The 12,687-nt window shown below is 29.7% G+C and overlaps 1 protein-coding gene across 6 annotated transcripts in view; it reads left to right on the top strand.

Moving 5' to 3' along the window:
- LOC133782367 (uncharacterized) overlaps positions 1-3,779 on the top strand; it is a 54,053-nt gene extending 50,274 nt beyond the window's left edge. For 4 of the 6 annotated variants that reach the window (XM_062221644.1, XM_062221643.1, XM_062221646.1 and 1 more), the window contains 8 exons: positions 1,052-1,213; positions 1,298-1,385; positions 1,631-1,708; positions 2,079-2,145; positions 2,260-2,359; positions 2,560-2,676; positions 2,813-2,869; positions 3,401-3,779. In XM_062221644.1, the coding sequence (XP_062077628.1) occupies positions 1,052-1,213; positions 1,298-1,385; positions 1,631-1,708; positions 2,079-2,145; positions 2,260-2,359; positions 2,560-2,676; positions 2,813-2,869; positions 3,401-3,559 (828 nt within the window). In that variant the 3' untranslated portion in view covers positions 3,560-3,779. Of the gene's footprint in view, positions 1-1,051; positions 1,214-1,297; positions 1,386-1,630; positions 1,709-2,078; positions 2,146-2,259; positions 2,360-2,559; positions 2,677-2,812; positions 2,874-3,400 lie in introns of those variants that run through there. The other 2 variants (XM_062221645.1, XM_062221647.1) reach the window with 2 other exon arrangements.
- The last annotated feature ends 8,908 nt before the right edge of the window (positions 3,780-12,687 follow it).

Below are 12,687 nucleotides of genomic sequence, written 5' to 3' on the forward strand. Positions count from 1 at the left end.
CACTGTTTAGATTTATAATCCATGGATATCTTAGATGGGTAGTCCAAGTGTTTGTTATGGAGAGTAGCTGTAATGGCAGTTAAGTAATCTATTTGGAATGAGAGGAATAACAAGATTTATGTAGAAAAAACAGTTGATTTAAATAGTTGCAATTTGGGTATATAATGTTAAAGAATTGAAAGGGTTGCTCTTTTCTGATTTGCTCAGGGATTGGCCTTATATTTTATAGCTGTATTTTATGTTGAGTGTTTCTGAATGTTACTGTTAATGTACACTCTTTTATTCCTTGTATTATAAACCTTATTAATAATACAAGTAGTGTTGACGCTGTTTTTTTTTTTTCTAGTGTTTGTATGCTATCCATAAAGCTTTGATACTGGATGTTTGTTGTTAGCTTCTTTCATGTACTAAAACTCCAATTTTGTGTTTGTTGTTGCAATGTTTAGTGATATCTTTTGACTTAAATTTCTATTACAACCACTAGGTTAGATCCCAAAAGATTAGCCTCATAGGAGGGTGCCCAAGTGGTTATAAACCACCAACCAATCCTATAATTAGTCAACGTGGAATTTTAACTATATACCTCCTTTAGAGCCAAATCCACAGCATCCCTCTGTGAGTTTTTCCCAGGTCGCTTCTTATGTGCATGGGTCCAACTAGAGGGTGCTGGTTCTGATATCTTTTGTTACAACCACTTGGATATCACTTCTAAAAGACTAGCCGACAAGTGAAGGGTGCCCAAGGGGTTATAAACCACCAACCAATTCCATGGACCATACTTAATCGATGTAGGATCCTAACAAATTCTCTATGGATGTAACCATGAGGGGTAAGGTTAGGGGTAGGTCCATGGTTTTCTACCATGAGATTTGGGATTGGATTTTTGAGATCTATCCAGCAATTTGTTATAATTTCTCGCCCCGAAGATTATAGAGTACAATGTGGAGACCCAATGTCAATTATGAAAATTTATTGATGAGTTGAAAATATATATTGTTATCATTTGATATATTTACTTTGAACAACTAAATTGTCACTTGCTGACTTGCAGGAAATTCTTATTCACTCAAGCAATTGTCTAGCCGTCAAGGCTTTGAAATGTGGCAATAAACATCTCAGTTTTATCAAATCATGTATAGCTTTCTGTGAAGTCACACTTCCTTCTATTTCATCTCAGACTAGACAACTAAATCTTTACCTTGAGACAGCTGAGGTAATGCTTTCATCTTTTGTAATAGTTGTGTTTAATGCAAATTGAATATAATCATATAACGTGTTTGTATATCATTGTGTTTAGGTTGCTTTATTAAGCGGTTTGGTTTCTCATTCGGATGGACTATTAAATTCCGCAATCGGTTGTTTGCTTAGTTTAGACACGATGGAGGGTTAGTTTGTCTCTCTCTGTAAAGTTCTTATGTTAATTTAATTGTTATATTATTTTGTATTAGACTTGACAATGGTTATGCATCAATGGGAATACTGATAATTCTGTTGTCCTATGCTTACATTTTCTATGATCGTGTACTTTATATGATGTACTTTCCTAATTTTTCATCTCTTAAAGTTTTATTATTTGCATTTTTGAATGTCTATGATATTAAGGGTAATTCCTTTTCATTTTCTTGAGTAGGCTCAAAAATGGTGAAAGATGTTGATGGAATACTCTCTTCAATTCGCAAATTATGCAGTCTGTTGATTATGGTTCCAGGTTGGAGATCTCTAATTCTTTTCTTGTCATTCTAGTAGATTTGTATTTCATGTACTATAAGCCTTTAGATGAGCCAAAACTCTCCAATTTCAAAGCACTACTTATTCACATTAACATGTTTCAAAATTGGCATGCCATACTTGAGGTCTTCGTACTTGGAAAAGATAAATATGTGGATAGAGGCCTCACTTTGGTAGATGAAGTGGCGCATGAAAATTGAAGAGCTCAATAAACTCTAAATTTATGACTGGTTGTACTCTTTTTGTCGTACCATTGGCATAATAACTTCTTGTGCACTGGAGTTTGGTGCGATCACCTGCTTGCATTAAGTATTTGTTTTCTGGTAGTTTATTTTTCTTTCTATGTGAAGGTAATCCTGAGATTGGAGCTACTTACTTCCTCAAAACCATTATATCACTTGTTAACTCTCAATCACGGTAAGTTTCAGTCATTACAATTTTTAACATTAAAATTTGTTGTCTTTGGTTTTGTCAACAAGTTCATCTATAGATTTTGTGGTGGTGTTTTTAAGTTATTGATAATTGATATAGGATGAAACCAAAAATCAAGACAAAGATTCTGTGCTCACTATTGTCACTGTCTGCAGCCTTATCTCAAAATAAGCTTCCTTACATTGCTGATTGTGGGAAGGTAAATTTTCTTTAGTAGTTCCATGAATGCAAAGTATTATCTTTTGTCAGACCAACCCATGTTTTTATATACCAGAACTAAACTAAACTCTATGATCCGAGTTAATGACAATCATTCTGCAAATGAAGAACCCTTCTAATGTGTGCTTGTACAAAATATCTCATTGTTGGTGTTATTTTCTAATCTGATTGATTATTCAGGTTCTAGGAAATGACTATTTATTCTATGGCGATTTATCTTATTCACATGAACTTGTGTCGTTGTCTAAGTTGATTCTTCAAGACTTGGTTGATTCCATTCAGCAAGAGCCGTCCTCGGTAAATATAACTATCTACATACTAATTTATATATATATATATATATATATAAACATATATGAATACAATGCCTTTGTTTTTCCAAAGTTCTACTTTTTGTGCTGATTATGATATGGTGCTACTGGCCTAAACTAAGGTTGCTCGTGGAAACCTGGCGCTAGAAGCTTGCAACTGCATTGCATCATCTTTCAACGTAGGTACCTCAACAAGACCTCTTAACATTTATATATTCTATAGTTGATGATCTTTCTTATAAAATTCACTTAAGTGATGTTTGGTTGGAGGTAATGAAATAGAAATGAATCAATTTTTATTCATTCAATTATTTTGTTTTGTTATATTTTAGAGTATGGGAAAGTCATTCTAATAGAATATTTTTTTCACCAAAATGACAATTTCATTTGAAAATAAGAAGAAAAGTCATTTCAATGCAATATTAAAAAAAATTAATTTTTTTATTCATAATAATTTTTATTCTATTCCTATTATTTCTCTCATTCTCATTCCTCTTTCTCCATTTCCATTCCCTTCAAGTGCACCTCTTATCCTCACTAATCCATGTAAAATCTCTTCTTTAGGAAGATTTGTTTATCTTCACATAAGAAGATTATAATGATGAGATGATTCCTTCTTGTAACTATTTTAAATTCTCGAACTAGTGCATGATGCTTGTTGCTCTGCAATCCTATGCAATATATTTATTTTGGGGGTCATATTTATGCAGCCAAGTCCAGAAATATACGTAATATGCTCCAAACTGATGGAGACTGCCAAGTCATGTTTGAGCAGGAGAGACGTATATTTACAGTCCACTATCAAATTTTTGGACAAAGACTTGCCCCCTCTTTCTTCTTTTGAGATGCCACCAAAGGTTTGTGTATGATGAGCATGTAAAATGTTCAATTTCATTCGCACCTTCAACACATTCCCATTCATTATATTTGTATTGATATAGTCGACACTTTGACACCTCTAGTGAGTACATTTAGTAACTTCTAAAGTTTTTATCAATTACCATTTTGCCTTCTAAGAAGTTGAATGTTCTCTTAATTAGTTAAGAGAAGATTAAAAAAAAAATCTCTTGATTTGGGAGGATTCGCTAACTCTATTTGACTCGTATGTTTTTAGAACTATCCTAATCTTCTAATTGGAATTATGTCCTATTGCAATTTTGAACAATTAATTTTTTAAATTAAATTAGTAATAAAATGGCAAAACCATTTGAAGTAATTTATGGGATTGTTTGACCTAGCTTTTGTTTTATTTTTAGACAATAGAAGAAAATAAGACCATAAAAAAATAAGAGAAAGTTTTTTTTTACAATGTTTGGATATTATAATCTACAAGAATATTTTAAATAATGGAAAAATATTTTAATGCATTTTATAATTTTTATTAATTGTAATAAAGATATTTATATTGAAATAATATGAATAAAATAAGAGATGAAATTTCATTAAAACTCAAATAAAAAATTTTATTTTTAAAAGAGATTCCTAGAGAAGCAAGTATTTTTTTTGAAAAAAAAACTAATGCTCATTGATAAAATTGTTGATTACATCAGTCAAAATACAAGGTAAAAATTAAATTGAGTACCCATTTTTATTTACCATGTTTAATTTTTACCCAATTTTTAAAACATTTTCATTTATACCCTCTCTCCCCGTAATACTCTTTCATTTATTTAATCTATTATTTCCTATATGATCACAGAGACAAAATAATTTGTCCTAAGGTACTAATAAACTATGCAAGTGAATTAGTTAAAATAAAATAATATAATATGCTAAAAAGTTGATTAAAATTATGAAGATTACTTTTTGTGAATATGGATTATCAAATTATTGAATTGTCAATCTCTACTTCAGGAAAACGTGACATAATTGAAATTTTTAGTCTTTTTGAATTGATTGAATTGTCAACCTCTATTTCAGGAAAACGTGACATAATTGAATTTTTTTGTCTTTTTGAATTGTCAACCTCCATCTCAGAAAATGTGACAATTTGAAACTCTTTTATAATAAGTTTTCATATTTGTGTAAAATAAATATAGAACACATTTTCTTACCTAATTTGTATTAATAAATTACACATTTATATTAATAAAAATATCAAATAAATATAGAACAATTTTTTTTATGTACAACACATACACATAATTTTTTTACATAATTTGTATTCATAAATTACATATTTATATTGATAAAAATATTAAATAAATATTTGTTACATAATTTGTATTCATAAATTACACATTTATATTGATGAAAATATCAAATACATATAGAACAAATCATAAATTACACATTTTTATTGATAGAAATATTAAACAACAAATTTTTTATTGATAAAAATATAAAAGAACAATTTTTTTTTTATGTACAATTACACTTACATACATATATCCCTTCACCAAGTGATGAGTAAATGCCAATATTTCTTCTATTATAAATTTTTTAAATTATTATATAATAATTTAAAATTAACTAAAAAAATAAAAACTACACTTCTTAAACTATAAAAGTCTTAAAGAAGTAATTTTGTTTAGATAAAAATGAATTGAGTTATTATATAGATGAGAATTAGAGAAAATTTAACTCAAAAAATAATGTGGGACTTTGTAATTTTCATTTATTTTATACTGCTGGGAACATGTTTACACAAAATAATATATTAATTATAAACAATTATAATAAACAAAGTTATTAGAAGAATGACAAAGTTGGCTTTCTCTCTTTTAACAGAGGATTCAAATCTTAGTTGGGTCACAATAGTTTTTTTCTGTTTCATGACTAATTATTAATTTTTTAAAAATAAAATAAATAAAACACTTAATTTTTACTTATTTTTATCTGGGGCTATAGCCCAACTAGTCCTAAGCTGGGTCCGTCCATGTATGCAAATATGTAAACTTCGTGATTCCCGTGGAAATAAGACAATAGTAGTATCCCCTAATCCATAATTTTATTTCTCATTAGTTTTTGCACAAATATATAAATATTTTGGGATTAAGAATAAATTTAGTAATAATCTATTACTCTAATCTTTATAAAGTATTAGTGATAATAAATGTGTGAAAGAGTTTGTGAATTTGTTAAAGTCCATGTTAATGATATGAATTGTATTAATTGAAGATTCAAAGATTTGGGAGCATTTAAGGTTATTCAACTATCTTACTTTGATTAGATGACTTAAAATTTAAACTATTAGTCTTAAAATTTAAACCACTAGGCTTAGATGACTTAAATTTAAATCACTAAGTTTAAAATTTAAACTACTAGGCTTAAATGACTTAAAATTTAAACTACTAGGCTTAAAAGACTTAAAATTTAAACCACTAAGCTTAAAATTTATACCATTAAGCTTAAAATTTAAACTACTAGTCATAAAACTTAAACCAAGTCTCTTTAAATTATAATTTTAAATTATATAACATAGTTTCTAAAATTTAAACCACAAGACTTAAGATTTAAATCACTAAGCTTAAATTTTAAACCACAAGCCTTAAATGACTTAAAATTTGAACCACAAGGCTTAATTACCATCAAATTTAAACCACAAGGTTTAAAATTTAATCTACTAAGCTTAAATTTTAAACCACTAGGCTGAAAATATAAACAAAACCTCTTTAAACTATATATAATTTTAAGTTATATAGCATAGTGTCTAAATTCTAAACTAAAATCTTTAAAAATTTAAACTATAATGCGTAAATAGCTTAAAATTTAAATCACAAGGTTTAAATCGCTTAAAATTTAAATCACTAGACTTAAATGACATAAAATTTAAACCACTATGCTTAAAAATTAAACCACAAGTGATAAGGTCATTTTTATATTAATATTTGATTAGTTTTTCCATGCTTAGATAGTGTTATGATAGCATTTTTAGTAGTTTTAACTTAATTTCGTGACTCTACAACATATTTTCTACATTGTATTTTATGATGATAAATCTGACATTTTGATGGCAAGTGTAGGCTATGAATCATAGGTAGAAAAAAAAGATTTGCTGAGTTGAGATTAAAATGAAGTTTTAGAAGCATTTAAGGCTTTCGAGATTGAAATGTTGAAGTGGCGGCAGCGTATAAGCTATCTATGGTTGAGAATTGAAGATAGGTCGCGACTCGTAAAATTCAGGTCACGACACTTTAATTGGAATTGACGTTTTAGATTTTATGTTCCAGACAGGTCGCTGCCCAGATTTTTCAGGCCGCTACCTGTTGTGAAGAAAAGTGGAGTTAGGCCACTGCCTAGTTTTTTCAGGCCGCGCCCTGTGTGGCAGATTTTGTGCATATTTTTGTTTTAGGCCGCGACACACATTTTTTAGGCCGCGGCCTGCGACGTTGTTTTCGGAATTTTTAATTACATTTTAAATATAATTTAAATGAGACTATAAAAGATTATTAGGGTTAATTGGAGATTAAGTTTTATTACGGTTTTTGAGAGAAAAAGACTTAGAAAGAGCTGAAGAGAAGACTACAACACTACAACACTATTGTTCATCAATCTAGTTTCTTTTTTTTCCTTTAATCTCTTTAATCTTGATTAATATTATGTTTGTGATTATGATTACTATTATGGAGTAGGTTCTTTTTAGGTTAAGGGTTAATTCAAAACCCAAGACATGAATTCTTGATTGTTGATAATGAGCATTATTCTTTAATTTCTCCTAATATTAAATTGTTTCTATTTTTCCAATTGAATGTTATGAATTTTGTGATTTCTTGTTAGGTGGCCAACTAATTAAGGTTTTACATTATTCAATTGTCATCTTAGAATTACTACTCACCTAATAGTATAAGAACATATTCATATCGTAAAGCTCATAACATACATCATATCCATACATCATCATACATCGTAATTAAACGTCATCATCATACATCATAATTAAACGTCATCATCAAAATCAAACATCATCATCATATTCAAACATCATCATCATATTCTTTGTGAACATGACACCTCTATTGTCCATGTCACATTTTGAGGTAAACAGGAGGCTCTGGTCCTTGAATAACCTCGGCACGTCCGTCCTATGAGTTATGTCATATCCTTAGTAACTTGGGTTACGCCTTATATTCTTAGTAACCTCCTTGTTGTGTCACATTCAACATGCTAACAACCATTTTCTTTTTCACACAGCACATAAACACATGAAATCCATTTCAAACAACACAAAGGAAAACACATGTTGCACTCACATTCATCGTAGCATTTCATTATAGATTTCAATACTTCATATTTCATGGTCCTTCATCATACATAGCATATCATTATTCTCATAACAGACTATTCTTACCATTTCATAGTATAAACATATAAATTCTATCTAACTTCCTTACCTCAGGTCCGAGCAAAACAAAATGAGAAAAACTTCACAACGAGCCTATAATCATAATCAAATATTTCCATGAGATTTCTCGTGCCCAACACGAGATTTCTCGTGCCCAACACATATACCCTATGTGTGCATGGGCCATGCACACATGGTGCAAATTGTTCATAAATTCTAAACATGCACATTTCCATATAAAATCACAAAAGAATAATGTCAAATCTACCTATTATCCATTCATGGTTACAAAGTGAAAATTATATGTTTGTATAATAGACACATATTTGAACGTAAAAGTGCATTTGCATGCGACATGCATACGTGAGAGCGTTGTTAAAAAGTGACGTTTTAAAACGATAATTTCTACATGCTCATTTCTAACATCTTCAAGTAAAAATTCAGCAACATATTCTTTTTACCATTACTTATTTAAGTCTCAAAGTTGATTAAAATAATTCATTTAACCTCTCTAAACTTCTCATAAATTAATATTTTCATTTATTATTTTAAATTGCTTAGAAACAACAAGACTTGTAATTATTTAGAAATACTTATAAAATTTCATGTTTCCATTAGAAAATAACATTTTCTTCTAAATTAATAAAATTACAAGATTATGTGTGAGAAAATATAATTTTAAGTGTGGGAAAAATATATTTTCACTTGTATTATTTAAGACTTAAATTATGTAGTGTAAACCCATTACTTTTAAACAAAATAATTATTTTTAATTTTATAACATAAACTTTCAACAACTATTTATTTTGTTTAAAAATCATAAGTGAATTTAAATCCAAACATTTTCTCATAAAAAAATAAAGAAAAGCTGCACTTAATAATAATGTGAAAATTCATGGTTACATTTTAAAAATATCAATTTAACATATACATAACTTATGAAATAATTTATTCAATATACTCACATGATTTATTTCATTTAAAAGACATTTCTTATTTTTAATCAAAACTTCCAGCAACTATTTAATCACTCAAAAATCATAAATTTGGATTAAAAAATTATATTTTCTTCATGAAATATATATAAAAAAACTGTAGGTATTAATTGAGTAAAAATACAATTTTAAATGTGAAATAAAATACCCTTTTATTTACATAAAAATCAACACATCATTTGGGACATCACTTATGCATGTAAATCATTGTTTCATCATATCTACTCACCAATTATACATAAAATCAGCAAGCATAATTCATCATAAAATTCATTTGTAATTCATGCTTCTTCAAAACTCAAATATAATGTTCACATATCACTAATATATCAATTTATAAAGGATTCAAGACAATCTTTCATTTAACCAATTAACCTAGCATGTTCTTAATATGCATAAGTGACACAAAAATAAAAACAACACATCATGCATCTTACCTATGGCCGAAACCTCATCATTCACATTTCATGTTTCTTTTTGCATGTTTACAAAATATTGGGAAGAATTACATTAGCATGAAATAGATCAAGACAAGCCCTAGCATGCATCTATTAACATCTTTAAAGGAACCCATTTAAAATCTTACAAGCGTATCATGTTTCTAAGAATACATTGGCATTAAAATATAAGATGATACTAAGCATGTTTGGGCATCACCCCTAGGCCGAAACTCCCCTAGCCAAAAACAACTAAACCCCTTCATGCTTTTACATAGAACTTTTTAAACCAAACAAAACATAGCATCAATCTTATCTCATACAAATAAAAACAAAATCCTTCCATAGTTTAATCAACAAGTTTTTCCATGACCAACAATAGAATGATGCCATAAATCAAAACCACATAAAATTATAAAGCCACACGCCTAGGTCAACATCCTTCATGCATCGAATAATACAATCCTTCATCTCAAAATAAAAATAACAATCAATCCATATAACCCAAGAGATCATAATAACAATAGGGCTAAAGATTTCATTACCTCTCTTGATTGTAGAATCAAGAACACAAAAGTGACCAACACATAGCGACCCCTTGTTCAAGCCTAGGGTTTCAAAACCCACATGAAGAAAAGAAGAAAACCAACAACAACAACCAATAACACTTATCAAAACACAAGAAACAAAAGAAGAGAGAGTCTAGAAACCACAAATACAAGGAGACATACCCTTGGATTTAATCTTTTTATCTTCTTCTTCTTCTCCTCCTTCTTCCCTTCTCTCTTCCTTTCTTTCTCTCTCTAACTCACGCTCACTTTCCCTCCTTCTCTCTCTAGGCCGACGGTCACAAGAGCATAAAATGCTCTCTTTTCTTTTCTTTCCTTCCTTTTAATCTAACCTAGCAATAACTAGTCCTAATTGGAAATGGGTAAGTTTCCCAAACCATTTCTTCTAATTAAGCCTAAAATAAATTATAATAAAAAGAATAAATAAATAAAGAAATGTCAACAATTCCCTCACCCAAAATAGCTATAGTCATCCAATCAATCTATTTGATTAAAAAAAAATAAATGGGAATAAAATCCTTCCCTTTCCCACTCTATTGTTGTCCACCCCTCTTCTTTCCTCTTTGTTTTTTCTTCTTTTAATAAAATAAACCAATAAAAAGGAAAATCATGTGTAGAAAAATCTATTGCATGCACACCATGCAACCATGCACATGCACACACCCAATTACTAAGGTGCATCTCTACTTATCATGCACCTTGGTGCATTCAATCAAAACTCATTTTATTCACAAATTAAATTAATAAATAAATAAAACAATTAACAATTAAATACACACAATTCAAACAACAAGTAAAAATAATTCTTAACACTTAACAATTAAAAATAAAACAAAGCACAAAAATTAATAAAATAAAATCAAAATTTGGTGCGCTACATACTAGTAGTTCATTCAAGTTACTTTCCAATACCAAAGAAAAAAAAAAGTTACAGATAAGTTCAAAATACCATAAACTTAGACAAAAGGGAAAATAGATCTTTTCCATGACTCTAGCGGAGCAGCTGATAACTATGCTAACCACGACTAACATGGATTATAATCATCCTTAGGTACATAATATTAATAACCATAGAAAGATAAACACATTCAAGCTTTTTTCAATCAATTTAGACCACATCCGGGTCATCATTGTCCATATTGCTAATATCAACAGCTCGGTCGGTATGCTCTTCAATTTCTCGCAGTTTTTTGATACATGCTTGCGCCCCCTCCACAATGGCATACAACATGGTAGCAAGCTCGAGTGAGACACTATGCCCTCTTCGTGCGTGTTTAGCAGCTACACCGCGAAGCCTTCGGTCTTATTTTCAGAGAGATTCTTGAATGACATAGTTTGCACAACCACATGTTCCAGCTGATCGGAGACGATGACTATGCGCAGATGCAGGAGTTGCACGTCGTTCACTCCTTGAACCAGCAAGACTTGCCATTGTCACAGTGCGGTTAGGAGTAGTGAAGCCTTTAGAAGACATTTTCTTTAGCTTAGGAGTTATGTTCTATGACCAGCTCAAAATTATGATGCATTTCACGTAAGAGAGGTTTCTATACAACCATGTAAATAAACAATGTTAGAAACTATGCATTTGGAGTCTATTCATAAGTTTATTTATTAATTTATCACCTACACATATTTTTTTATTGGCTAATGCTAGCTGTAGTAAGTCTGACACTACATTTCTAATATAGCATTGGCATATTCATGATTATGGTAATATACAATGGATTGATTATAGAGTTTTGGATAAAAGATGGTTTTGGATCGAATGACTACTGCATGCTTTAAAAGTAGAACTGTAATTAACCTAATCTTGGTTTGAATGAGTTTGCATCAATGCATGATCTCCTATTGTGGTTAGAAGAACAACGATAAACCTGGTTATTAAACCATAGTGTTGTGTATTAGGTAATGCTTTTAGGTTAGTAATGAGAAAACAATAAAGGTGTCTTACAATATTTCATAGAAAAGGAAATATCGGATTCCTCTAAAACATCCCATGCATTTAACAATTAACTTTCGGAGGTGATAAGAACATATCACGTCTGATGTTAAATAATAGTTAGTTAATTAAAGTAATACAATCACTCTCATTTAGAAGTGGTTAACTTGGGTTAAAATGATACATGCTACAGTGGTTAACAACTGAGGCCCACATAAAATTTATATGTTGTTTCTGTTTAGTTATATTTTTAATTTAAAAGTAAAATGAAAAAAAAATATTGCAATTAAAATAAGGGCGTATCATTAAAAAAAATTACAAATGTAATTACGTACATATAAGTTTGAAACCACTAAAAATATGTCTATTTGTATTTTAAAAATTTAAAGTAAAAGGAAAAAAATTAATGAAATTAATATAATGCCATATCAATAATTTTTTTTACAAATTTAATTACAAACCGAATACTAATTAGGGTTGTAATGCCTAGTGGCACTATTTTGAGAGCACTGACTTCTCTCCAACTCATTGTGGTTCTTCGAGACACTAATTAGGGTGGTTGTACCCGATTGGGACTTTTTTTTATTCGCCTAAACATGCATTAGGAGGAGGTCATTCGAGTTGGACTCGTTTCAATGCCACTTATCCCGCATCAGGGTGGTAATGCCTAACGACAGTAGCTCGGGAACACTGACTTCTCTCCAACTCATTGTGGTTCACCGAGACATTAATTAGGGTGGTTGTACTCGATTGGGACTAGTTTCGATTCCTTT

This window comes from Humulus lupulus, chromosome 6 (assembly GCF_963169125.1).
Source record: "Humulus lupulus chromosome 6, drHumLupu1.1, whole genome shotgun sequence".
NCBI lineage: Eukaryota > Viridiplantae > Streptophyta > Magnoliopsida > Rosales > Cannabaceae > Humulus > Humulus lupulus.